Genomic DNA, 27976 nt, shown 5'->3' with positions numbered 1-27976 from the left:
GGATTATGAGGGGCAGCGAGCTCTCTCTTTATTCCTTTGCTGTCACAAAATGCCTAAAAGGTCTTGGACACATATTTTCCACCATTGTCAGAGCGAAGGCACTTAAGTGTCTTATCAGCAACCAATGTCAAGAATTTTTTAAACTTGTCAAGCACTTCATCCTTGCTACGAATAGTGTAAACCCATACCTTCCATGTAGCATCATCGACAAAGGTGACAAAGTATTTTTTTTCCCCCTTAAAGATAACCTTGCCATTTGACATACATCGGAATATACTAACTCTAGAGTAGAAGATTTCAGCGAAAGAGATTTCTTATGAGACGTCTGTGCATGTTTGCCATAAACACGATGATCACAATGCTCAAAGTCAGCATAACGAAGACAAGGCAAGTAACCCAAACGAGAAAGCACTTTTATTCCAATTTGACTCATGTGTCCCAACCGGCCATGCCACAAAGAAACACTTGGTTGCTCGGTCACGACAACAACATGATCACTCACACTAGATACATGGAGAGGATACAAGGTATCACTTTTACAACCTCTGGCAATCACTCTAGATCCCTCATAGATCTTCCATTTCCCATCACCAAAGGTAGTATAGAATCCATTGTCATCTAGTTGCCTTGTGCTAATCAAGCTCTTCTTGAGCTGAGGTACATGTCGTACATGCTGAAGTATGAAGATAGAACCATGCTGAAACTGCAACTGCACACTGTGAATACCCACAATGTCACATGCATAGTTATCCCCAAGATGGACAACACCATATTGACCCCTTTTATAGTAAAAAAGCCACTCATGATGAGGGGTGACGTGAAAGAAAGCACTTGAATCTAGAATCCAAGTATGCATGTCATCATCCGTATCTGCAAGTAAAGCATATGTACCAAAGTGTGAAGAGACAAAGAGTACGTCATTCCCATTGTCACTGTCATGAGTGACTACATTTGCCTCTTCAGTTTTGACACCGCTCTTCTTAGGCTGATTCTCTTTCTTCTCTTCCTTGCTATCATCTGTCTTCTTGTCCTTTCCTTTCTCTTTCTTCCATTTGTAGCAGTCACGTTTAAAGTGACCCTTCTTGCTACAATGATGGCATTCAACATCCTTACGACGTGATTTACTGCGTCCCTTGCTATCAAATTTGCCTTTGTGTTGTGATTTGGCCCTAGTATGCAAAGCACTGGAAGACTTATTAGATGCATTGTTTTGTCGATTCATTTCTTTCATGAGTAGAGCACTCTCTACATCAGCATAGAGAAGGATCACATTAAAATTGCTCATAGCAGTCCTGAATGTATCCCAACTCTTTGGCAGGGTGCAAAGCAAGAACGTAGCCTTAAATTCTTCATCAATCAAGAACTTCAAGGCAACGAGTTGTCTGAAAATAGAGCTAAACTCACTCAAGTGAACATACATTGCTATATCCTCTTTCATATGCAAATCCATAAGCTTTTTCAGTCAATAAACTTTGCTTGCAGCACTCTTCTAGGCATATAGTTCTTCCAGTCGAGTCCAAATAGCATAGGCAGAATCTAGACCTTCAATGTTAAACAATGAGGCATCAGAAATCAATAGCTCGATGGTTGAGCGTGCAAGCTCATTTAACTCATCCCAGTCTTCTTGTTCCATGTTTGCGGGCTTTGCCCCTTTGGTCTTAATCGGCTTTGCCTGCTTCTTTTGCAACAGGATATTATAGCATTGTTTTTGCCGGACTGCAAAGTTATGTGCTCCTTCAAGCTTCTTAATGTGCATGAGATTACTGCTGTCATTGCTGCGAACCATGATTTTCAGCCCAAACACGACAAAAAAATTCAGCAAATGCAGGCCCTAACTGTCACACAAGTGACCAAGGTACAAACAAGTACCAACCAGCAATAAATGACTACGTAAAAGCAGAAATTTCAGACCTGCAACTAAATTCAGAAGCACTAAACCTTGTGCTACAACACTCCACAACTGATTACAGCTGTTCCAATAACAAATACATCACATTATTTGAGAAGTCCTAAGTTTTAGCTGCAATTTCTATTGTACATGCACCCACGGGCATAAAATTTGACACGCACGGTCAAAACACCCAAATTTTTTGTGCTCAAAGCATCAATTATACATCTGCACTGCCTCTGACATGCATAGAATAGAGCAAATTTACCAAAATAGAGCAACTTCAGCAAAACCCCCAAAATTTTTAAGTGCTAGATGTCCAAATTGCATGGAATTAAACCCGCATGTACATAAAATGACCAAATGGCGCAAAATTTTGTCCAAACAGTAAAAGCTCCAAATTGCACCGGGTCCAATGTGCATCAATGTTGAGAAATTGAGTAAATTTCAGCCCAATTCTTGCATGTACATGAAAAGCTCCAAATGTCGAAGGGAAAATGCCACAAATCCTTGCAATTTTTGAGACAAATATCATTGTTATGTCTTGCTCGCATCAAATCTGGACAAATCCCCAAATTTCTTGGGTCCGGTGTGCACAAATTTTAGTGAAATTGAAAAAATTTCACTAAAATGTAAAAACCCCCAAAATTCACGAGCAAATGTGTACCAATTTTGCAATTTTCGAGTCACATTGTCCAGTTGTGCATTAAGGTTCCCAAATCTGGGAAAAGCCCCAAATTTTCCATGTCAAAATTGCACATTGTGCTTGTGCATATGAAGGCTTAGCAAATGGCAGAAGGAAAAATGTCAAGAATTTGACAAAAATATCCAATGGCGCTTGTCCGTGTGTGTCTTGCCCGTTTGGCATCTATCAGCGTGTGTCATCAGCTCATCTATCCGTCAGTCACCACGCGTCAGCTGCTTGACCCGTCCTCTTGGCAGGGCGTTAGTTACTTGACTCCCCGTGCACGACCTATCGTGTGCCCTCTGCGATGACGTCTGCAAATTGCCGTCTACTACTCGTCGAGCCCGCTTGGGACTCCTGCAAGACTTGCCCGCTTGCAACACTTGCAACATTGCCCGCCTTCAACACTTCGTGCTCGCCTGTGACACTTGCAACTTCCTTCTTGCCTACGACACTCAGCCTGACGAGTGTAAGCTCCTACTCGTTGGTTACTCATTCTAACAATAGTTAATGTCTCCGGAAAGCGTGCACGACTTGTGAGCTATGATACCAATTTGTTACGCCTTGGAGCGCGAGGATCAAGACACGCAATGCTTTCTCACAACACACATAGAGAGAGAGAGAGAGAGAGAGAGAGAGAGAGAGAGAGAGAGAGAGAGAGAGAGAGAGAGAGAGAGAGAGAGAGAGAGAGAGAGAGAGGAGAGTGAGCACGACGTTTTTGGGTACAATGACGAGTGTTCCTCTTTAGGTTTTTAGATAGATATATATATGAAAGTACAAATGTGCTAAGGGTGTGTTCACACTTGTACACATATAAAAGGCACAATGGCTCTTTATTCCCAACAACAACTTCCACTCCTGAGTGTCTCTACGTCATCTTTGACCATCAGATTGGCGTTAGGTACTATTAAACGACTCTTCTCTAGCATTACCAACTGATACTTATGGCCAAATGAATGACCTAGGCCAACAACTGGCACCAGATATCACCAAGTACCTGTTCGGCATAACTTATAACAACTTTTGCCTTTGACATCTCGTGATTTTCTTGGGTCTCGAGTTCTTAAATTTACTTTAATCCCAGTTGCACCTCACATGTGCAACATTTACCTAATCATGTGATTAAAAATTAATCCACATGTTAAATGAGGTTTCAAAAATATATATCCTCACGACAAAGCTACGTAAGTATGTGGCTTTTCATGTATACTTTAGAGGAGATTGCAACTTCTATTTCCTCGTAGTCAGAGGCGGGGCTAGAGTCATTGTTTCTAGGGACCATGGGTGTGGATGGGTCAAGAAGAGTGTTGTGAGTGTGATTGTTGTTGGGCCTTGCCAAGTAACAAACTCCCTTAATTCTCAAACTCAAATTGATATGGAGAGAGAGAGAGAGAGAGAGAGAGAGAGAGAGAGAGAGAGAACTAGCCTTGGATTTGACGTTATTTCTTTGAATAAATATAAAAGTTGCCACTTGGATTGTGTGAGGCATTTGCTCGTGTAAAAAAAAACATGACGTGGCACATTTTGCATCATAATTAGTGGGATGTTTTATGTGCTCTTGAGCAAAAGAGTAACGATGGTGCAGACGAGATTGTGGACTACCACGGGTTTTACTTGTTTTATTCTGATGGGTGTCCGCCACTTGCAGTGTATAGGTGTGCAGTCACGGTGTGTGAAGTAAATACAGGGAGGCATAGGCATAGGGTCCTTTATCTCCAACAACGTCCCACTTAAAGATGAATGTGCCTCTAGTGAGAAGAGGATAAGAAAAAGTGAGAAAGTACAAATGTACATGAAGTACAATAGGATGAGGAATGGATGTTATCTCATCCTATGTGCATCATCTTTCTCAGGAAGGTAAAACGTTTTGCTAAGAGACTCTTAGTGAGTAGATTTGCAGGATTCTCGTCAGTCGAGATCTTGACAAGCTCAATAGAGATGTCCTCTACCACCTCCCTGATGAAGTGATAGTATATCGTGGAAGACCAGATTCTTGGCCAATTGAACAACACTCTGTCTCAATAGTAGATAATATTGTGAATTTCTGCATCTTGAACATCTAAGAAACATCTCCTACAAAATTGAAGACATACCTAGAGGTGGACTTGCTTCTATCTATATATCTTGCATAGTCGGAGTCAATGTAATCTATGATTGTAGTATCTTGAGTACCATAGTAAATGCTCATATCTATAGTGCCTTTTAGGTATCTCATCACGATGTCCCAATGTCATCGGCCAAGTGTAGCCATATAGTATGGCACAACTCACACTGCAAATGCTATGTCTAGACATGTGGCTATCATGGCATACATTAAATTGCCCATTGCGGATGCATAAGGGATCTTGGCCATCTCAGCCTTATGCTGAAACTAGCCTTCCTTTCATGGATGGGTGGTAAATCACTGATTACAACTTAATTACAACAGCAAACAATAAATGTAAATCTGAAAAATACAAATTTACCTACTGATCTTGGACAATGCACACCTGATTGGTCCCAAAATTGGTGCTCCTTTCGGTATTTCTTTAGCTTTATTGAAAAAGAAGTGGATTTGCAATGGGATTTTCCCGATCCCCTTCGCAAACCAAACTCCGCTTGCTGTCCAAAGTGACCAGCAAGTCTTCAATCTGATTTGCCCCTTGATTCGGGCACTTAATTGGCCTTCACCCATTTCATAGACGATGGAAATGCCCCAAATTCAATGGTTGGCTAGTCCTCCACTTGAATTTAGTTGAAATTCACCTTCAGCCCTGAAAAATCCAAGTCTTGGAGGTTCCAATTTTTGGCACGTTTCTCGAGGCTGCTGCTAAACCCTAAATTTTTATTGTAAATTAGGGTTTACAGCAGAGAAATTTGCAATTTCTTAGCCTTGAAGGGTCCAAATGTTGAGATTTTTGGAGCAAGGCTGTGAAATGGCTGGGAGATGAGAGAGAAAACTGTAGAGAGAAAATTCAGAGTTTTGTTGCAAAGAATGACTGAAAATCAGTCAAATGCAACTACTGCCTTGCCACAACATCATTAAATGCTGTCGCCTACAGCTGAGACATCCAAATCAACTGTCACCTTGTACTTGGATGCAATCACCCAACTGTGGAGGGTTCAAATCTGCAACCGCCTCCTCAAAACTCACTTGTGGTTGGCTGCAATGGCTGAAAATAGGCTAGCCATGGCTACTAACAGCTCTCATACATTTGCTGCAGCAAGAATGATCTCGTTTTTTCTCTTCTTCAGCTTTTTACCAGCTTGTATGGGCAAGTTTGCTAGGTGATAGCCTTTCCAAATGGTTTTTTCAATATTATCCTTCATCAAATATTAAATATCAGCGATTAATTACTGAAAATTAATCTAATAATTATTTCAGTGTCCAAAAAATCAATCAGACTTGTGAATAATTAAATTAGCTAGGCATCTTTCACTCTCGAGTCTCTCTGTGTCATCTTTGACCATTAGATCGGGGTTAGGTATCATTAAACGCCACATCTCTAGTGTCACCAACTGACACTTATGGCCAAATGAATGACCAAGTATTTGTGCAACATAACTTATAGCAACTTTTGCATTTGACATCGTGTGATTTTCTCGGGTCTCAGACTCGTAAATTTATTCTACCCTAGTTGCACCTCACATGCGCAACATTTACTTAATTATGTGAATAAAAAGTAATCCACATGTTAAGTGAGGTTTTAAAAATACATGTGCTCATGACATATGCTCATGTGATTGGGGACAATTTACCTGATTGACCTTTTGGGAAGGTAAGGGACAATCAATACGCTTAACATCTTGCACAGGGAAGTGCTTAAGGATCTTCTATATGTAGTTTTTCTATGACAAGTAAAGAAGCCTCTTTAGAATGATTGCGCGTGATGTGCATGCTAAGAATATGTGAGGCTTGTTCCATGTCCTTTAGCTCAAAGCTTTTCTTGAGCTGACTTTTCAAGGCATCTAGCTCATCATGAGCTCTTTCAACAATTAACATATCATCTACATAAAGTACTAAGATAACTAGGTTGCTATCAAGAGTCTTCTTTATATAGAGACACGGATCCATATCACTATGTTTATATCCTTGTGAATACATGAAAGCATAAAACTTATGGTACCATTTCCTAGGTGCTTGCTTAAGGCGATAAAGGCTCTTTCTCAACTTGCACACTAGGTATTTTTTCTTTTTATCTTCAAAGTCTATAGGCTATTGCATATAAATTTCATAATGAAGGTTCTTATGTTAAAAAGTCGTATTTACATCCATCTGACAAAGGTTCAAATCTAACTATGCAACCAAAGCTAATACTAAGCATAGGGTAGTCATCTTGATCACAAGAGAGAATACCTCATTAAAGTCAACACCATGCTTTTGCTTAAAACCATTTGTAACTAATCTGGCCTTATATGCCGGCTTGAGCTGTCCAAGGGTACTCTTCAACTTGTATACCCACTTGCATGGCAAAGCACGCTTTCCATTTGGCAAACGAACTAAATCCCATGTATGATTTTTCTACAATGAGTCATATTCTAATTGCATGGCCTTCTCCTAAGAGTGACTATAATCTTTGTGCATGGCCTCGTCCTAAGAGTGACTATAATCTTTGTGTTTGTTCTTAGGAACATGGCAAAAAGCCTCACATCCAAAGATACACAAATGAGCATATGATGGAGGTTTTTCAAACCATACCTTCTTTGCAACTTGACAATCAATAGCAGTGCATGGGGACTTGTTTATTAAGTATACAACAGTAGTAATTTTCCCAGTCTAAAAATGCAGTGGTAAGCCTAACCGATTACCAATGCTTTCATGAGGACATGCATTTTTGAAACCTCAACCTCACTTAACATGTGTATTAATTTTTAATCACATGGCTAAGTAAATGTTGCACATGTGAGATGTAACTGGGGTTAGAGTAAATTTATGAGCTCGGGATCCGAGAAAATCGCGGCATGTTAAAGGCAAAGGTTACTATAAGTTATGTCGTACAATTACTTGGTGCTAGTTGTTGGCCTAGGTTATTTATTTGGCCATAAGTGTCAGTTGGTGACACTAGAGAAGTAGCGTTTAATGGTACCTAACGCCAATCTGATGGTCAAAGATGACGCAGAGACACTCGAGAATGGAAGTTGGCTAGCCACTTTAATTATTGGCCCGTCAGATTATTTTTCAGGGTACCCAAATAATTATTTTCAGTAGTCAAAGACTGAAAGTTAATATTTAATGGTGGATAATGCTAGAAAAACCATTTGGGAAGGTTGCCACTAGCCATACAAGACTAAAAACAGTCTTTAGAGGTTGGGAAGATGCATTTTAGTGTATTTAGCTTGCAAGAGAGAGGGAGGAGATGTTGCTGGTCTGATCTGCAGCCATTGAAGGACCTTCGAAGCTAGCAAAGGGCAAGAGAAGACTAATCAACAGGATGTGACAGTATCTACAGGCTGTTGAGACAAGGCAGCAGTAGTAAATGATTGATTTTCTTCAGTTCTTTGCATTTACAAGCTATTGAGACAAGGCGACAACAGTAAATGATAGATTTTTTTCAAAGATGACAGCATTGAGATTACCAGAGGCTGAGAAATATCAGATTTCTTTGCTATAAACCCTAATCTACAGCAGAAATTAGAGTTTAGCAGCAACCTTGGGAAGCGTGTCAAAAATTGGAAGCTCCAAGACTTCGATTCAACAAGGTTGAAGCTGTTTGTAGTCAAATTCAAGTGAAGGGACCAACAAATCAATGAATTTGGGGTATTTTTTATCTCCATCAAAGTAGGTGAAGGTCAATTGATTGCTCAAATCAAGGGGCAAATCAGATTGAAGACTTGTTGGTCATTTTGGACAACAATGGAAGTTGGAATACCGAAAGGGATTGGGAGAATCCCAATGTACATCAACTTCTTCTTCAATTAAGTTAAATAAATATTGAAAGGGGTGCCAGTTTTGGAGCCAACAAGATGTCCATAGTCCAAGATTATAAGTTAATTTGCATTTCTCAGTTTTGTAAAAAAATGTTATTGCTGTAACTAAGTTGTATTTATGGAATTACCACTCATCCATGAAAGGAAGGTTGATTTCAAATGGCAATAATATTTAATGTTAAGTCATTTTTAGTCTCATAGAGCCTGTCAGGTTGCGATAGGAATGAAACTAATCCCTATGCAAGGTAACATGAAAAAAAGCCCCTGAATCAAGCAATCAACATCGAGAAAAAGTGGATGAGACATCAGTTAACTGACTAGTATGAAGAGACAAAGACGCCAAGATGTAATCATTATTTGACTCAAGTTGCACTATATTTATCTCTTCAATCTTTACATTGGACTTGGTGGAGACAATGTGGCGATTGTTAGACTTATCTTGCACTTTGCTCTTGTCTTTTTTCTTGTGCTTATCATCGTGTATCTTATGACACTATGGCCTAATGTGACCTTGCTTTCCTTAGATATGACATGTAGGAGAGGCCTTACGACCATGGGACTTATTGCTCATGTGAATGAGACTATAGTATGGGGAAGTTTTAGAAATGGAAAAACAAAGACAAGAAAAAGTGGAGTTTCAGAGTTTTGGCCAAATTTTGGAAACAGGAAAACGATGTTTCGAATTGTACACTAAAATAAATAGGGTATTATGCGGGTATGTAAATATATCAATGTCTATAATATGTTCTCAAATTTCATGCAAAACTTTGGATCTTTATGCCATATGATTAATATCATGATTTATTACACATATCATGGCTCACGACTTACGATTGAAGATTTAGGAGTCAAGACACAATGGTTAAAACTTAAGATAGCTTAAAAAAATTAAGACTCAATTTTTAAAACTTAAGACAATTAAATGAATTATAATTTATGACTCATGAATCATTTATGATTTGTTAAAACTCCAAAGTTCATCGAGCATTGAGCATTGTGTACTATTTTATAGACTCTAGTAACAACAGAGTCAACATCAATGAATAACTGGCAACTGCAGTTTGCAGTGCTAAACTGACTTCTGTGTATCATAAGTCATGACTCATCGAGACTTCAAGGATCCGTGCATCATCACCTTGTCCGACTCTGAGGACCTTGATCGAGAAGATGATGAAGCAGCCTCGGTCTTGGACTCTGGCTTAGACTTTGCTTGTGATGTACGACCATGTGTGGCCCTTGCTCTAGTGACTCTAGCTCTCTTTGTGTACGAGTCTCATGCACTGGTGCTCATAGCTTCTTATAGAGTATAGAGTAGATATCCCGCTTCTCTTGTGGTATCTTCGGGGTGTTACGTACCTTCTTTATATTAATCTTGTCAACATTTATATGTAAAGGTGAATGAGACAAAGATATGAGAGAAGATTCAACATGTTCAATGCTCATATATATCACAATTTACAATTCAACTTCCAAGGAATGTCAAGTGTCAAGGTTAAAAAGTTTATTATACATAATACTAATCATTATCAATTTACTTGTGAAGGCTCAGGGGACAAAGCGGTTCTCTCAAGAAGTTAGAGATTGCAATGGCAAAACACTAAACACTTCAGTTGGATAATTGTGAGCTTGTTTCTCTTTTTGATGTGAAAGAGGGCCGATGTGCTCCGGTTTCTCTCAGTAGGCCTTGAACTACAATCTTGCGAGAGGATACGAATAGTAATGTGTATCTATTTAAATTTAAGAGATTGAGGTTAAGTAATTGGCAATTGCTAATAGATAAGCCACAAAATCAACATTTATGTGGACGATAGATTATAGAACCAGGTATCTAGGTTGAATAATGCATTAGATTATCGATATTCAAAATATAAAAGTCACTAGTCACATATCAAAGTAAGAGCATAATTGTCGTATTTCTCTCACCAAGAGACAGATTGACGCCGTGTCTCTCAATGCCTAGTTGCGGGTTGACTAAAACGAAGAGAATGATTACGGAATGCCAGCAAATCCTCTACTCTTCTCAACTTTTCTATATCATCCCTTGAGGTGTCTCATGTACTTGACGAAGCGCTTCTCTAACTCTTGGCTAGTGTATTGCTTCTCATTGTGCCAAAGGGAATGCAAGATATGTGTGATAACATGGATTGGTTTATGGAACCAATTGCATCAAGCATTCCATACTGCATGAATCTCATCAATCCTTGAGAGTGAAGGATAATTAATCATAAATAAAATAGGTTAGGAACTTAGAAGTTAAAACAATGATAAATTTAAAGAGTCGTTAACACTGAATAATTACATGTGTAAAAGTTAAATAATAACTTACTTGTCTTGGAGCAAAAAGCTATTGCGAAGCAAGGTCTCATTAATTTTATTCATATACTTATACAGAAAGCCCAAAGTACTCTCCATACTTAACCCACAAACTCTCATTTAAAGTATTGCGCCTAAAAGCAAGAGCCTTTGGAGTCTCTCTTTCACTCCATGTAAGCCATTCTCAGCATGCAATGGTCCGTATCAAATTTGGACGGATCCGTATCAACCTCTCTAATATAATAAACATATAAGCAAATCTAGTGGCAAAGGGCTTCAATAGCTCAAGCGTGCTATTGGCTCAAAACATTCTTGTGATGGATGGCCTCTTCTTTACAAATCTTAAAATTCTTATTGCCGTCTTGAAAATGTTATCCACCTAAGATATTTGCCCAACATCTTCAATAAACAAGTCAAGGCAATGGGATACATATGGAGTCCATACTATGCTAGAAAACTCCTCTTCAAGCATACGTCCCATAAATATACAATTACTTTCATTATTTGCTACTACTTGCATCACATTATGGATTTCTATGTCCATGATGACCTGTCGCATGTATTTCCATATGAAAGCTCTTGTGATGGTAAGACTTGAGGCAGAGGCATCGATGGCCTTAATAAACATGTTGCCTTTGCATGAAGACACCAAAGCATTGTAAATATTCTTTGTGCACATATCTAACTATCCATCGCATAATATTGTGCATGCATGTTTCGCCCATGTCTCCTTCAAGGGCTCCAATTGAGCCTCTATGGATGCTTTTTCCTTTCGAAGCTCTTGTGTGCCTAATGCAACTACGGATGGGTCTTTCCACTCACACCTTATGCGGCTCATTGTTTTGATTATCTTTTTCCATTGATGTGTAGTGGCCACATTGAAAGGGATAGCACACTGAATCAATAAACGTGCGAGTTTCCTAGTTGTCTCCACAATTGCCTATCTCTGAAGTCTTATGCGGATACTTGTACCACGCAAGGAGTCCTTTTGCTCACCGTCGCTAGAAGATGGCAACGGGGTTCTTTTTGCACTTGGACTCAATACGGATATGGATGCACTTCTTTTTGATGGGCCAGTGGCACCTTCAATTGGGCTAGCGCCACTAGGCCCTCTAGCCTCTCTTTGCCTCACTTGTGCTTCGTTAGCCCAATGTGGTGTTGGATGAGGAGATTCATCCTTTTAGTTCAATACCCATATGCTTCCGGTGCCAAAGATGGAGACTTACTATTACTTTTGCCGACTCATTTGCGCAAGGCCGAATGTCTTTGTTGGGAACGCATGCCAAGTGGTCTTTTACGTGTGTCACACTCCCCGATTTCTTCAATCCACTATAGCTACACCACATTTTCTTTGATCCACGGGAACCCTCGTATCCCTTGATTGCAGTGACGTGTCTTAAAAATGGATCCGGCGCCATGACTAGGTAATAGGAATTGAATTTGGAAAGAGGATAAGTAATAAGAACTTAGAAGATTGAAGAAGAAAAAGGAGGAGGATGGAACTTGGAAGCAGAATAAAGAAGAAGGATGGAAGAAGAAGGAAAGAAATAACTTGGAAGGAGAAGAACTTAGAAGAAGAAGAAGAAGAAGAAGAAGAAGAAGGAAAGAAGTAAGGAGGAAGAGTATAGGAGGAGGAGGAGGAGGAGGAGGAGGAGAGCGAGTTGGAGGAGGTAGAGAGTTGGAGTGCAGGAGACGAACATGCCAAAGACTAGATGAAAATGCGAAATGAAGCCCCTTTTTTCCTTGGATAATCTGTTACTCGTTTTTTTGTAGGAAACTGAAACAACGTTTCCCCGTTTCCATTTTGGGCTGAAATGGCCATTCCATTTTGGCAGCTCCAAAACGCCGCTTCAAGGTACTATGATTGAGATATTTGTGAGTCTGTACCATGGCGGTCATTACTACTCTTACCGTCATGTTTGCCCCTAACCATCAATGCATGAGAAGTACGGTTGCATCCACATTTTTTTGTTTATCTCCTGAGTGAGTAAGGCACCGTCAACAGTTTGGAGTTTCAAACCATCCTTAGGTATATTAGTACATATGGCAGTACAAAAAGTATCCCATGACTTAGAAAGTGTCACAAGCAAGAACAAGGGAAGAAGATTATTCTTAACCTCAATGCCCTCTGAAGTCCAATGGCTGAAAATTAAGTGAAACTCATTCAAATGCGTAGACACAGGAGTCCCTTCTTTCATGCGAAAATCCATGAGTTATTTCAACCAATACATCTGTGAAGCAGAATTTTGCTTATCATAAAGATTACATATCTTCTTCCATAACTACCAAGAATTATCCTCAGGTGCCACAACATTGAAATAAACATGTTTTTACAATGACAATATAATAGTGGATTTACATAGCTCATCCAACTCATCTCAAGTGTCTTGATCAATGCCTTTGGGCTTTACACTCTTGGTTTTCAAAGGCCTAGCTTGCTTCTTTCGAACTAATACTTGCCATATTTGTGTCTTTCAATAGGTGAAGTTTGTGTCATCAAGCTTTTCAATATTAAAAATATTACAATCATTCGAAGAATCGGCCATAATGACAATATACCATGATTGCAAATCAGCCTCCAAAACTTAGTCAAAACTAAGGCAAAAGAGGAAGGAATATCAAAGTATAGAGTTGTCCACCAACTACAAGTAATAGACCGCCAAAGTTCAATGTCTACTCTCTATGATAATGCTGAAAATTGTAATTACAGCAATGCTGAAATAAAGACAGCTGTATATACCAATCCAATTGTGGGCAAATAGCAAAGAAAGTAAGCTCCCATTGCCAGGATATCCAAGTAGCAACCAGGATACAAAGAATAAAACTAGTAGTGACTAAGCATAGACCACCGGTACCAAACACTGTCATAAATTTAAATTATGAGTAAGCCATACATCCCATAAGTATATATATCACTGACAAACTATTGATAGAGGTAAGTATGGATGTCCAAAGGATACAGAATCAAATCAGCCCATAAGTGGAGGTAACTGTATCCAATAGGATACAAGAGAGTATATATGTGAACTAAGAGTCCCATTGTCTCAAAGAACCAACCTTTGCTAAGTAAGTACAAACAAACGTCTTGATAACATTTGATTAAGTTATTAATCAAATGTGCAAGGTTGTTTAACATATGTGATGCACATGGTAGTTATTTCATGGTAATAGGCCAAGGATCTCGAGGATGTAGTGGATGTCAAAGGCAAAAGTTGTGATAAGTTATGCCAGTTGGGCTTTGGGGGTCAATTGATATTAGTTTTGACCCTAGGACAATTGATCAGCCAATAAGTGTCAGTGGTGATATTAGAGACTAGCATTAAGTAATTAATTAATGCCAGTCTAAGGGGGAACGAAGGCTGGAGACCAATCCAAGTTGCAAATGGCCTAGCCAATTTAATTATGGATGGTTACATTTAATTTTGGGCAGGGTTAGAAGGGCTGAAATTAATTTTTAGGATGATTTAATTCTGAAAATTAATTAAATGGCTAGATAATACTGAAAAATGGGTTTAGAAGGCATCCCTTTGCCAACAACATCAACATGTGGCATAGGAACTATTGGCCTTGGTGTATTCATTGCTTCTTCAATCCCGGTATGATACATTCTTGTCCTGACTGACTATGTGATTGGTTCATGTTATTTAGTAGTTCCAATTGAGATCTTATGAGCATGCTAAATTGAAATCTTTGACTGATAATTTGCAAGATGTCTCTTGCTAGTCTCATAAATTCTTTCAGAGTGTGTAGATGGGTATATGGTTATAGATCCGTAGTCCATTGTTTGCATGTGTCGTGACTATTTTCTAGAGTTCCTTGGAATGGCCCAACACCTCTTGGAGCATATTTCTACAGCTTGTTTATCTTTTTATGAGTTGGCTTGGGACCACGTTTCATCTGACATATAGGTTACACTGGAAAGTGTCATTCATGAGGATGAGGTCATGGATATCTTACTGCACTTACATATGGATTAAAGCCTTGGTTGGGATGGTGTCACGAGGATGTGAAAATTTGATGCTTTGCTTATGTTTAATTGACATTTGATTAAAGGATTAATCAAATGTGCAATTAAAAGATGCACATGTGTTGCACATGTGAGGTGCAAGCTACTTTTTTTACAGTTGAAGGCCCAAGGACCTTGTGAAAAAGATGTGTGTCAAAGGGAAAAGTTGTAACAAGTTATACTTGTTAGGTTCTTAGGTGAACTATGGTGTCAGTTTGCCCCTAGGACCATTATTGGCCATTAAGTGTCAGTGGTGACACTAGGGCCTAGGCATTAATTAATGGATTAATGCATGTCCAAGGGTCAATTAATGCATGGGACCACTCTGGGTTGCAAATGGCCTAGCCAATAAATTCCTGGATGGGCAAGGTCAGTTTTCTGGGCATGGATTAAGGGTTGAATGAAAATTAATTAAATGACTAAAAATTGCTGAAAACCACTCTGGGTTGGATGGGCTGAAGGGAGAGGGAAATCTCGTTTTTTCATTTTGGAGCTGTTGGATTGTTGGTACCAGCTTTGGGGCCATTTCCCAGCCATTGGAGACCATTTTGGTGATGGAGGTTGCATATTTTTGACCTTGGGAAGTTGGCAATTGCTGTTGATGTACTTTCTCGTGAAGATCACAGTCTCTGATGCTCCTATTGTTGTTGGTGCATCCGTTTGGGTTTGGTACAGAAGGGCATCAGCTGATTTTGATTAGTTCTTTGCGACAAATCTCAGAATTTCATCCCGAATTGATTTGGGCCAGCATTTGGCTAGCCAAGGGTCAAATTGGAGAAGAAGTCCTGGGTGAATCAAGGGGCAAATGACCCAAAAGGCTTGCTGGTCATTTATGACAGCAAGAGCAACTGGTTAGTAGGAGGAGATTGAAGAATCTCAAGTTGTACTCCTTCCAATTGAATGAAAGCTAAAAAAATACTGCAAGGGGCACTAATTTTGGGGCCAACAGGGTGTCTACTGTCCAAGAATGTTATGATAAAGTGTGCATTTCATTTTATGTGCATTTATTTATCGCTGTAATTAACTCTTAAATCAGGTTATCACCACCCATTCCAAGAAGGAAGGTTGGTTTAAGATGGCTAGACTAATGAAATTTTTGAGACCTATACCACTTGCCTGGCGAAACTTTTGGTTGTGATGTGCCAACAGGTTCGGGAGATTGGAGTCATGCCAACATCATGGAAAGAGTGAGTTATTAAATTGATCTCGAAAGTGCCATCTTAACCAATGTTAAAGTATCGAAGACCCATTTTCTTAATGGGCTCGATGTATAAAATCTTCTCTAGAGCGCTAGCTAACCACCTCCATAGACATCTCCTTGTCATTGTGCACCCCAATCAATATGGCTTCATTAAGGGTAGAAACATTTTGCATAATGTGCTAGATGTGCAGATGGGAATTGACTATGCCAAGCATTTTAACCTTGAGCTGGTATTAGTGCAATTGGATTTGGAGAAAGCTTTTGATTATTTGGACTAATCCTTACTTGCAGAATTGATTCATACTATGGATTTTGGGCTGTGTAAGTTGTGAGTCCTAGTTAATATATACCATTAGTGCTGATGCTTCTTCTAGGGTTATGTTAAATGGTGGTGTTATTGACCCCTTCCCCCTTTCCCCTTGTAAGCTTGGCCCTACAAGGCTGCCCGTTGAGCCCTTTGTTTTTTGCTTTGGCAACACATCCGATATTGATCATGTTATCCCATATGGTGAAAATTGGGTAGTTGGCAGGTTTGTCTCTTCCTTTTGGACAACATTTTGTTGCATAGTTGGTAGTAGACGACACCTTCATGATCTTGCATGCAGAGAAGGACAATCTTTGCAAGGCATTGGATGTTTGGACATTGTTTGGGCAGGCATTTGGTTTCCATGTTAGTGCTGCAAAATCATCCCTCATTAGTTGCACTGAATTTGATATCCAGTCTTTGGGATGGCAAGGGCTGATGGTGCCCCGTGGCAATGTTGTTAGACACTTGGGATATCCTTTGGGTATTGATATTCAGTCAAAATACTTGTTGGAATGGAACTCCCAAAAGATGAATCCTTTGGGTATTGATATTCAATCAAAATACTTGTTGGAATGGAACTTCCAAAAGATGGAGGCAAAATTTATCTATTGGAAAACGAAGGTGTGGCCCTTTCAAGTATCAAAGTAGCCTAGGCCATTATGCTACCCATGCTTACCTATTTCTTACCACTCTTGCCTTGGAACATCGCTTCTTTTAATGCACTCACCAAACATATCTATTTTATGTTGTGGAAAAAGGACTCCTTGCATGTAGGTATCTCTTGGATTTCTTGGAGCCATGTTTGCACCCTAGAAAGCATGGGTGGTGGGGCGGTTTTGGATGTACATACCCATATAGTGGCCCTTCATTGGTTACTCTTCAAACCAATGTGTACTGATTGTCATCCTTGGGTTTTCATAGTTTGCTGTGCTTTGGAAGATTGAGGTATTGTGCATGATAACACTAGCATACAAGCATCATGGTGGCGCGTTCTCAATTTGGATACTCACTTTTCCACATCCTCCTTCATTTTGGTAAATCATTTGGTTTCTTCTTGGAGGCTCGCTCTTCAGAAGGCTCGATGGCATCCTGTACAAGATTGTCTAGAGGCAAATTCCTTTCAGTTGGAATTGTTGATGGTGTTGTGGCTGCTGTCTTTGGAAGGGAAATAGGAGGACAAGCCCAAGTTCAACCTATGGCACATTTGGGTTTGTATTCTGTTGTGGATGCCACTTTGATGAGCCATGGGGGGTTGATGTCTTTCCGTATAGCGAGGAGACTTTTCCGGATTCCTTGTGGATACTAATGACTTATGGTGCAGGATTGAAAGGTTGATGCAGCCTATGTAGCCTTTTCTTGCACTTGGCTCGGATTGCCCTCGGCAAGATTGAGATCTTGCTAGTTGTCTTTGTCTTTAAAAGGCTTCTCCTTGCTTCGGTCTTTCCAAGCACGGAATCTAAAATTGCAACTGCTTTTTTTGTACAGCTAGCAAGGAATCTTCGCATCATAGAATTACTTATTGCCCTTTGGCTAGAAAAATTTGGGCTCTTTTGATAGATATTTGGGTTGTTGGTCTATCGCTACGCCATTTTGATTTGGGATTTGCCAGGCCTAAATATCCCACACTGGTGCAGCCACACAAGGTCTTGTTCCATTTTTTTAGATTTTGGGGTTGTTGGCATAATTGGATCACCCGGAATCCTTTCATCTTTGACTTTATTGTGGGCATCTAGGGACATACAACCAAACTCAAGGGGCTTCTACATTGGTAGTTAGATCTTGTGCAACATATCAATCTTCTCCCTAGGGAGGATTTAGCTCCTTGGCATATGGCACTCTCTATTGCTTCTTTGCCATGACTTTTGTTTTCTTTTAGTTACTTGATCTTTTGTAAAGCGAGTTCATCCACGATGGCCCAGAGCCATCTTGTAATCTTATACTTTTTTTGGTAATTAATACAATTATTTATTAGAGAGAGAGAGAGAGAGAGAGAGAGAGAGAGAGAGAGGTGTATTTGGTAGGGGGTGTGGTCCTTGAGGTAGCTCAACACTTGGGTTATCCCATAGGGGCGGATGTGGATCCTCATGCTCTGCTCGATTGGATGTCTTCACGTATTCATGATAAGTTTATGTATTGGAAGGCCCAAGGTTGGCCTTTGTATGTGTGATTGGAAGTGGCTCGGCAAGAACTGTGTAGCCTATCCGCTTTATGCTTTGTAAGAAGCAAGGGAATTGGCTTGGCCAAGTGTGGGTATCGTGACAACATGTTACTATGCCAAAACGGTTGGGTGGTGTTGCCTTGTTGAATATCAAAATTCATATAACGGCCTTGTTGTTTGCCCTTTTGTAATTTTTGTGTGTTCAACATCACTCTTGGAGAGATATTGTTAGGTTATTTCTAGAGGATATTGGCATTTTGCATGGGCGCACTACTTTCTAGGCATCGTGGTGGAATATTCTGAATTTAACTCAATCATTCAAAACTTCGAAGTCTTTTTTTCTTATCCACTTGATTGCATCATGGCAAGAGACTCTTCGTCTTACTATTTGGTGCCCTCCTAATTTATAAAAGGAAGCAAATTCCTTATAAGTAGATGTTTAAGCTACATCTTGGTTGCTTGACTAGCTTGACAAGCAAATGCAAAGGGATAAATTTAATAGGATGGTAAGATTGGGCTTGAAGACTATTGAGGATGCTGTTATTTTGGGTTAGGTGAGGGTTTATTCTTTTTGCTCTAATCTCCAGTACTTCCAATACCTTGTAGTTACATTCTGATCTGGCTTTGGAGGCACTCTCCCTTGCTTGCATCTCAGCTCTGAGAGAGGGAGGGAGGAAGCCTTGATGTTTGGGAGTTGGCCTCATGGAAGTGGGAGTTTTTAAGCTGATTTTGAAAGTGCCGTTGCCTTGGATGTTGAAACATTGGTGATCCATTTCTTTGATGGGATCTATGTATAAAATCTTCTCCAAAGTGATGGCAAATCATCTCCATAAGCATCTCCTTGGCCTTATTTACCCTTATCTGTATGGATTTGTCAAGGCAAGAATATTTTGCACAATGTGCTGAATGTTCAGATGTGCATTGACTATGCTAAGCACTCTAAGCAAGAAGTCATGTTCCAATTTGATCTTGAAAAGGCGCTTGACTACTTGGATTGGTCTTTTGTGATAGAGCTTAACCTCCACAAGGCGTTGGATGTATGGAATCTTTTTGGACAGGCTCTTGATCTTCGTATCAATGTAGCCAAATCATCCCTTGTTAGTTGTATTGAATTGGATTTGTAGTCTTTACAATGGCAAGGTATGTTGATGCTTGGTGGCAATGTTGCGAGGCATCTAGGCTACCCCTTGGGCGTTGATGTTCAGCCCAAGCAATTGTTGCAATGGATCTCCCAGAAATCAAAGGCTAAGTTTTTGTACTGGATCTTGTAGGCTGACCTTTCCATGTCCGCCTTAAGTGGCACAATCCATCATGCTCCCCCTGCTCAGTTATTTTTTGCTGCTCTTGCCTTGGAGTGCTTCTACCTTGAAGGTACTTATTGGATAAATTTTGTTTTATGCTATGGAAAAAGGACACTTTGCATGCTAATATCTTGTGGATCTCTTGGTGCGATGTTTGCAGTTCTAAAAGTATGGGTGGTGGGGCTATTTTGGATGTGCACACTCATATCGTTGCTCTCCGATGGTGTGTCTTTTGTGCCATGTGCATTGATCAACACCATTGGGTCTTCGTTACTTGTTTCTTTTTAAAAGAATGGGGGTGTGGCTCATGGTAATTTCACCGTTCGGGGTTCTTGATGGCATGTTCTTAATGTCGATGCCCCCTTTCTCCTCATCTTCCCCTTTCTTGGTGACTAAGCTAGTTTGCTCTTGGAAGTTGGTTCCTCAAAAGGCTGAGTGACATCTTGTGGAGGATCGCTTGGTCACTAATTCTTTTCAGATGGAATTATTGGCTGTGCCCAAACTGCTTTTGTGGAATGGGAAACAAGAGTACTATCCAAAATTTAACCTCATGGCACACTTGGGCTTATCTTCGGTTTCTGATGCCACTCTAGTGAGTCACAGGGGGTTGATATCTTTTTGTAACCCTTAGGAGGCTTTATCGGATCTCTTGAGGATACAAGGACGTGTGGGACTAATTTTTTATGGCAGTGGAGTTGAGGAAGCCCTTCCCTGCCCTTGATTTTGATTGTCCATGACATGGTTGGAATGTTGTAAGTTGACTTCATTTGGAAAAGGCTTCGGCTAATCAAGTGTATGATCTTATGATTAAAGATGACCATTGGTTGGCCACCAAGGCAAATATTGTTTGAGGCTTGATAAATCTCAGGCTTGGTGGAAAATGAGTTTCATGGAGGGTTGGATCAACAAGTCACCATATAAATGTAAAGTCTTCCTTTGGTGTGTCATGGTTAGCGGGACTGCCCCTTGCCACGACACTTGCAAGATGCTGAATTTCCAATAGCAATTCTCTTTTTTGTCTCACCATTGCAAAATCTTCTCATTACTATTTTTTTTTTGTGCCCTTTGGCTCAACTACTTTGGACCCTTTTGTTAGATATTTGGAGGGTTGTGGTTGGCACGTTGTTGCACCCTTTGATTGGGTCTTTGTGCAGCCCAAATACCCCACTTTGACACAGTTGCATATGATCTTGTTTCCTTTTCTCCGTTTCTATGGCTGTTGGCATAAATGGATTAGTCGGAATTGTCTTGCTTTTGATTCTGTGTTTGGTGTGTAGCGACACCTTGCTAAGCTAAGCAAGGTCTTCTGCATCGGCAATTGGATCTTGTCCAGCACACTAATCTTCTTTCGAGGGAGAACTTGGTCCCTTGGCAAACGACAATTTGTGTTGCTTCTTTGCGGTGACTTTTGTACTCTTTTAGTCATTTGACTTTTGTATCCATGTAATCTTTTGATATAATATAAATTACTCATTAAAGAGAGAATAAATGGATGTGAGAGAGGAGAAACTGAATTGTATTGCTAGTCAAATGAGATAGCATACATGTGGTTGTATAGGCACCCTTTTGCACCCTTTGGCACCACAGAAGGGTGAGTTCACATTAATGAATGTGGTGTGCCTTTTCACCCCCCAAATAGTGGCAGTAATTGTTAGTTTGGTGAGGTGATTCTCACTGTTAGGATGATGATGATGAGGAGGATAATGATTTCTCCAGGCAAAAGGGGGACCCTGTAACCAGCCTTTCTTTCTTGAAAGGGTGGTAATTCCCTGGTTAAGCACTTAATTATAGCAATCAGCAAATAAACATAAATTGATATGCACAATAATCTCGGACATTGGACACCCTATTGGCCCCAAAACTAGCGCCTCTTTCGGTATTTCTTTAACTTGATTGCTAATGGAATGAGTACAAGCTGAGATTCACAATCTTTTTTGTTGTTCCCAAAAGCGTTTTTGCTGTAGCAACAATCAGTAATCAATTCACGCCAAGTGCCCCTTGATTTTTCACCTAAGACTTGTACAAATGGAACTACCAACTGGCCAAATGTTACCCCAAATTACAATGAATTCAGTGCACGGTGCCTTCACCAATTGGCATTGGTCCTGAGGTGGCTGTCAAACTCTAAATTCTGCAGAAATTTAGGGTTTACAGCAGAGATCTCTTTGCTGTCCACCAAATTTGGCTGAGAGTTGCTTAAGATGACTGAGAAATGCTGAAATATCTTGAGAATGGGTTGGAAAAGGTAAGAGAAATCCAAGATGAGAGAGAAATTTGATTTTCTTCGCGAGATCCTAAATTCTACTTGTTGCCTGCTCTAGCTTGCATTTAATGCAGTCACTTACTACTAGGCACCTTCAAACTGTTATCACTTAATCAGTGATGCCGTTGCCAGCCTTTGGAAGGTGACTCCTTGCTGTTCATTGCCTGTGGAGGCCCCCAAATGGTTGTTTTCTGCAGCAAATTACTATATGTGATCATCTAAACCATCTAAACCTTTATTTAGCATTGTCCAGCCATTTAATCAAAATTTTGAATTAAATAATCCTGAAAATTAAATTCAGCCCTTCTGACTCTACCCAAAACTAAATGTGCCCATCCATAATTAAATTGGCTAGGCCATTTATAACTTGGAGTGATCCCCAACCTTTGTTGACCCTTAGGTTGGCATCGATTAATTAATTAATGCTAGTCCTTAGTGTCACGACTGACGCTTACTAGCCAAACTACTACCCTAGGGTCCAATCCGATACCGACTCACTAACTGAACCTAGTTGGCATAACTTATCACAACTTTTGCCTTTGACACCCACTATATTCTTGGGGTCCTTGGCCTGTTACTATGAAATATTTGCCATGTATATCACATGTGCTTAAACAACCTTGCACATTTGATTAATAACTTAATCAAATGTTATCATCAAGATTAAAGCATCTCAAAATTTCACGTCCTCGTGAGAGACCCCCTCCCCACTTTGACAGAAGCATCAAGTGCCACTGTATTATCCATATGTTGACAGTAGTTTTTGTATTGGGGCATTCAAATTTCATATGGTAGGAGCTAGGTATATCCATGTAGTTTTTTCCATATGTTTCCATATGGCAAACATGGATTTGTATGGAAGTATAGTTGGAGCATGATTCAGAACTTGGGCCTAAATTGTATATTGCAGTGACTTTCATACAAAAGATTAGAGTATTTACATTAGTCATTTACACAATATTGAGTGCTTTAAAAATCAACAAGGTGGAGTATTACATCAAAGGCTTTCTCCCCATTCGTAGAACACTGTACAAGTTTAGGCTTGTGAGAGCAAACATGGAATTGTATGGAAGTATAGTTGGAGCATGATTCAGAACTTGGCGGCTGAGTTGTATATTGCTGTGACTTCCATACAAAAGATTAGAGTATTTACATTAGTCATTTACACAATATTGAGTGCTTTAAAAATCAACAAGGTGGAGTGTTACATCAAAGGCTTTCTCCCCATTTGTAGAGCACTGTACAAGTTTAGGCTTGTGAGAGCCACAGTGATAAATGTGGCTTAGTCAGGTGAAGACTTAGCAATTGACAATAGATATTTCAAATTCTCGGGGATTTTTAAGTTACCTCTTGAAATAGCTTCTGCTGAATTGTCAATGAGAGAGAGAGAGAGAGAGAGAGAGAGAGAGAGAGAGGCTTCCCCAACACAGAAGGATGTAAAAATATCTGATTGTGGTCTCTTAGCTGTTCTGTGGAGTTTCTTCTCTTTGATGTTCTGGTAAAACTGATTGTTGTGGTCTAGTTGTATAAATACTTTCTACAATTTCTTTCTAGTTAGGCTTATTTTTGATTGTCTTTCTTTAGCCAACTGTTCTCTCCAAAATCGACAATCATTTCACTCAGCACGTTTCTTTGTGCGGCGTTGATCTTCACTACATGACAAATAACTGAGTTTGATCCTTCTCAACTGAAATTCTCGTAGGTTGTTATTGGTGGGGGTCAAGAGGCCTCACAGGTTACTACTAGTGACCGCAGAGCGGGCAAGTTTGAAGCAACATTCTATCACAAGGTGTGTCTTTGTGAATATTTGTTTCACTTGGCCTTCAAAGGAGTACTTTAGACATGCATTTTGGTCATGATGTTTCCAGCTTTGTTAGGAAGCTGATTGTTGTTTCTACACAGATCTATCAAGAGGAGATTGGTGGAGTCAAGGGGCACTTTGGTCCAATCAATGCTCTTGCTTTCAATCCTGATGGAAGAGGGTAAGCAACATATGGCCAGTGAAATACTTGTGCAGTTTTGTTTCTCTTTCAGCTTAGATCTTGGTTGAGCTGTCAACTGTTGCATGAATTTAAGTGTCAAATAATTAATATCATATTCTCAGGAAAAACATATTAAGGAATTGTGATTCTGAGTGCATTATAGAATATATACCTACAGGTTTAGGGGGCATGACTAGCAGCACACATACGTGATATGAGTGCCCAAGGGCTTAGGCCATTTAAAACATGGGCTCCAATCAATATATTCACGTGCAGAGGGGTTAGAGCCAAGTGGGTATGTGGCAAGCATGCACCACACGTGCGAAAGGTTAATGTGGTTAATTGCAAAAGTAATAGTGGCAAGGCTGGGAAGCGAATTGTGCAACTCACACACTTTTCTTACTGAGACCCTGATTTGCAGATTTAGACCAGCAAGTTGTAAAGTCTTACCTTACACTGTCCTTGTTTCCTTTTAGATCTTGCATAAGTGTGCTTACCATCAAATTCAGATGACCATTTGTATTAAGCAAACTCATTGTCTCAGCAAAAGTACATCAACTGTATTACTGTTGAAAGCATGACTAAGATCATTCCATGTCACCCTTTCTGTTTCAGCCGTCAGAAACTGACTTCTCCCTCTTGCTTGCAGTTTTTCTAGTGGAGGCGAGGATGGGTATGTGAGATTGCATCATTTTGATGCCGACTACTTCAATATTAGGGTTTAGAGCGGTAAAACACCACTTATTACTTGTGTCAAGCCAAAGTTGTGAGAAGTGGGTGTTTTTTCAAGGTCAACCCATGATCTCTCCATAAGTTCAATGCTGTCTGCAGTGTGTTGAGGAGGTTTTGTTTGATTGCTACATGACTAGGTGAAGTATGGGCTTGTGACCAAATTTAATCTTGTTTGGAAATGAGTCTTGGTTATATTGCCTCAATACTGCAATATCTGCAATGATATGCAGTAGATGGATTAAATACTTTGTTTCATGACTCTCTTTCAGATTGACCATGTACAGTGTTATGTTATTTCTGGTCAAGCAGCTCTGTTAAGGTGGAGTTAAGTAATGGGATGAGCTATTTTTATGCTCTCATTATTGGTGCACGTGTCTGAAATGCAGGATAATATTTATCTCTATTTGTCTGGTTTGAGGAAAAGGTAGCTCGATTTGAAAGGCCTTCATGATTAGAGGCATAGGCTATTTCATTAACTAGTATAGGCAACTTTGTAGGGATGGCCATAAAACTCTATCAGTTAGATGTGACTAGTTTCAAGACTTACAAATATTTTTGGAATTAGAATGAAGATAGTCTGCCTCATCCATTCCTTGAAACAATTTCTAGCGATGACACCTTCTATGACGTCTTGAAGAAATATTTCTTTTATTGGAGGTCAAGCTTAATCTTGAAGCTTACAAACTAGCTTACCCTAGTGCTTGGAAAGTTGTTCTAGTAACCCTCAATTGGCCACTCTAATGAATGGGTCTAATGACATATCATGGTGTTCATGTCTTGGCCATGAGGTCGTGCCATGGTTCAAATGGCATCGCCTAATGTCAAGTTGGACAAAGATGATACAATCGCTTTCTGACTTAGAGCAATACCTCCACAGTATGCCAATCTAGTGATTGCACTTAGGAAGTATTCAAGTTAACACTACGAGATATTGCTTATTCTCTGTAAATGCGTATCGTGGGCAGTCTTCTTTGGAAATACAGGTTATGGCAAGCCAATAGAACATGGTTCTTTCTTGCACTAACATCCTTGTATCGTAAGCTTCCACCAAGTCCCTCAGTTGAGTGGATCACTTTTCGAGCTCTTTATTAGCAAAAACGTTTGCTGTATGTACTTTGCATGACATGGTCATTTAATTGTGCATGAGGTGGCATGCCTACTTCTTGTGCTACTTTATTCCTGTGTTTCATTGCACATAATTTGTCACATTTCCTTAATCATCAGTTCTTCACATTCGGAACAATGGTCATCTTGATTGTATAAACATGCACCCAGATTGGGTGTCTTGGGAATAATACATTACTCGTAGGTAACAATGTGGCTGAACAAAGAGAGCCCTTTTTTTTTTTTTTTGGTTTTGTTGCAACTTTATGGAGAATGCATGTACATGAGAGCACGTCTGATTTGTTGACTTATTGTTTGTAAAAAAAAAAAAGATTATTTCAGTTTGTTGGAAGTGTGACATACACCTCAACATAATGGTTTTTTGTAATTAAGAACAGTGTCATTTGCACCTAAACTTGGATCTACACTTCGCACTATGATGTACATGTAAGTCCATATGTAGATATATGCCAGGTGGTAACTTTGGAATGTGATATGAAATAATCAACTTCAATGTGTTAGGAAGGAGGCTAGCGAGTTACATTGTGAAAACTTGATGTGTTGGAAAGCTAAGCTCTACAAGCACTAATTTGGTGTGTTAGGCTTCTTAAATAATTTATTAGTGTTGTATTGTAGCGTTGGTTAATTGAATTTATTTTTAATTATGACATGCGTATGCCCCCTTGCAAATAAATGACTAGTCGTTGGAGTGTGAATATTTAGGCCCTATTATGGATAGTAGACTTCCATGGGTGGAAGCCTTTTGCAGGCAATATTTGAGTTAAAGACTTTTGAGGAGGATTTTGGCCATTTGATGATTTGGGCATGGCCAAGCAAGGATGTATTTTAGATACTTAGTTTTCTATCTTTTGCCTTTATTTCAAGGGTCTTGAAGGACTCTTAAACCCACAATATTTCTTGGCTCTCCCTATCACAAAGCCAAATACCTTGCAAGCTTATACATTGCTGAATAGTGTGTCAAATCCTCCTCTGGGTGAATATCATTGGGCTTGTGGCGCCGCTTGCCTTCACACTTCGTATTCCTCCCCTTGAGTGAGGGTTGATTTAGTAGAAGCATCTTCTTTACTTGTCACCATATTGAAATTGCCTCTTGCTAGGCATTCATGGCAATTCAAATGGTTGAGCATGCTCTAAATCTGGTCTCGACCTAATCACCATTGATTGAATCCGTATACATAAATCCAATCTAAGTAGTCAGTGTTCCATTGCATTCTTGTTGCCATCAATTTTCCATCTTGTGAGTAGGGTCTAATAGCTTTCGCTATAGTCATGCATATTGTGCTTTATCGCAACCTACTACACTCCCCTAAACAAAGCACTTGCAATTTCTATATATGAATTGCGATTGGCTTCATGAGTGCAATTTGTTTTCTTGGAAACGCATGGCATCCAACTTGTGATGAGGCATCCATTTCTAGAATAAGCTCCTCTTGATGCACCCCTTGAAACCTTTGACATTGAGCATTGCAAATTTAATTTGATCCTAGTTTATTTTGGTTAGGTTGTGAAATGTTGAATTCATTCCCCTTCCCTCCACTCTTTTGGCTACCTTGATCATTATACCATGCTTACGCTAGTTTGCTAATTAAAGCATCCTTGTTTGTTGGCTTGAATACGGGCTTTAAAGAATCTACCATTTCTAGCCTTGGATTGTCCATAGCCTCCCATTTTAGAAGACGTTTGTGTTTTCACATCCATCTTTGGTTACTTCACACCCAAGTGATCCAAAATATGTGTGCCTACGGCTTTAAGAATCTATCATTTCTAGCCTTGGTTTGTCCCTAGCCTCTCATCTTAGAAGACATTTGTGTTTTCATATCCACCTTTGGTTACTCCATACCCAAGTGATCCAATATATGTGTGTCTATGGCTTTAAGTAGTTCAATTGACTTCAAGTTCAATATGATAGGTGTATGATGTGTGAAACATTTGAAGTTAGCATCCTAAGGGATGATTGGAGGCATCCATTCCTTCTCCTTGGAACAATGCCATGTGTCAAATCTAGCCCAATAGCTAACAGGATGGCTAAGAGTTGCATGTGAGGGTATTTTGTTGAACTTGCAAGTGCTTAGCCAACTTCACATGCCTAAGCTACTCAACTAAGGATT

The 27976-nt window shown here is 39.7% G+C and overlaps 1 protein-coding gene across 1 annotated transcript in view; it reads left to right on the top strand.

The window, feature by feature from the left end:
- Positions 1–25102, top strand: part of LOC148027333 (eukaryotic translation initiation factor 3 subunit I-like) — a 54261-nt gene extending 29159 nt beyond the window's left edge. Inside the window, exons 6-8 of the mRNA XM_087691902.1 lie at positions 23732–23818; positions 23932–24011; positions 24661–25102. Of these exons, the coding sequence (XP_087548028.1) occupies positions 23732–23818; positions 23932–24011; positions 24661–24736 (243 nt within the window). The 3' untranslated portion in view covers positions 24737–25102. The remainder of the gene's footprint in view (positions 1–23731; positions 23819–23931; positions 24012–24660) is intronic.
- Positions 25103–27976: the final 2874 nt, after the last annotated feature.

This window comes from Lygodium microphyllum, chromosome 13 (genome assembly GCF_053477565.2).
Source record: "Lygodium microphyllum isolate KBCC chromosome 13, Lygodium_microphyllum_v1.1.10, whole genome shotgun sequence".
Lineage (NCBI taxonomy): Eukaryota > Viridiplantae > Streptophyta > Polypodiopsida > Schizaeales > Lygodiaceae > Lygodium > Lygodium microphyllum.
Note: the sequence above shows the minus strand (reverse complement) of the source record. Positions and strands in the feature narration are given on the sequence as shown.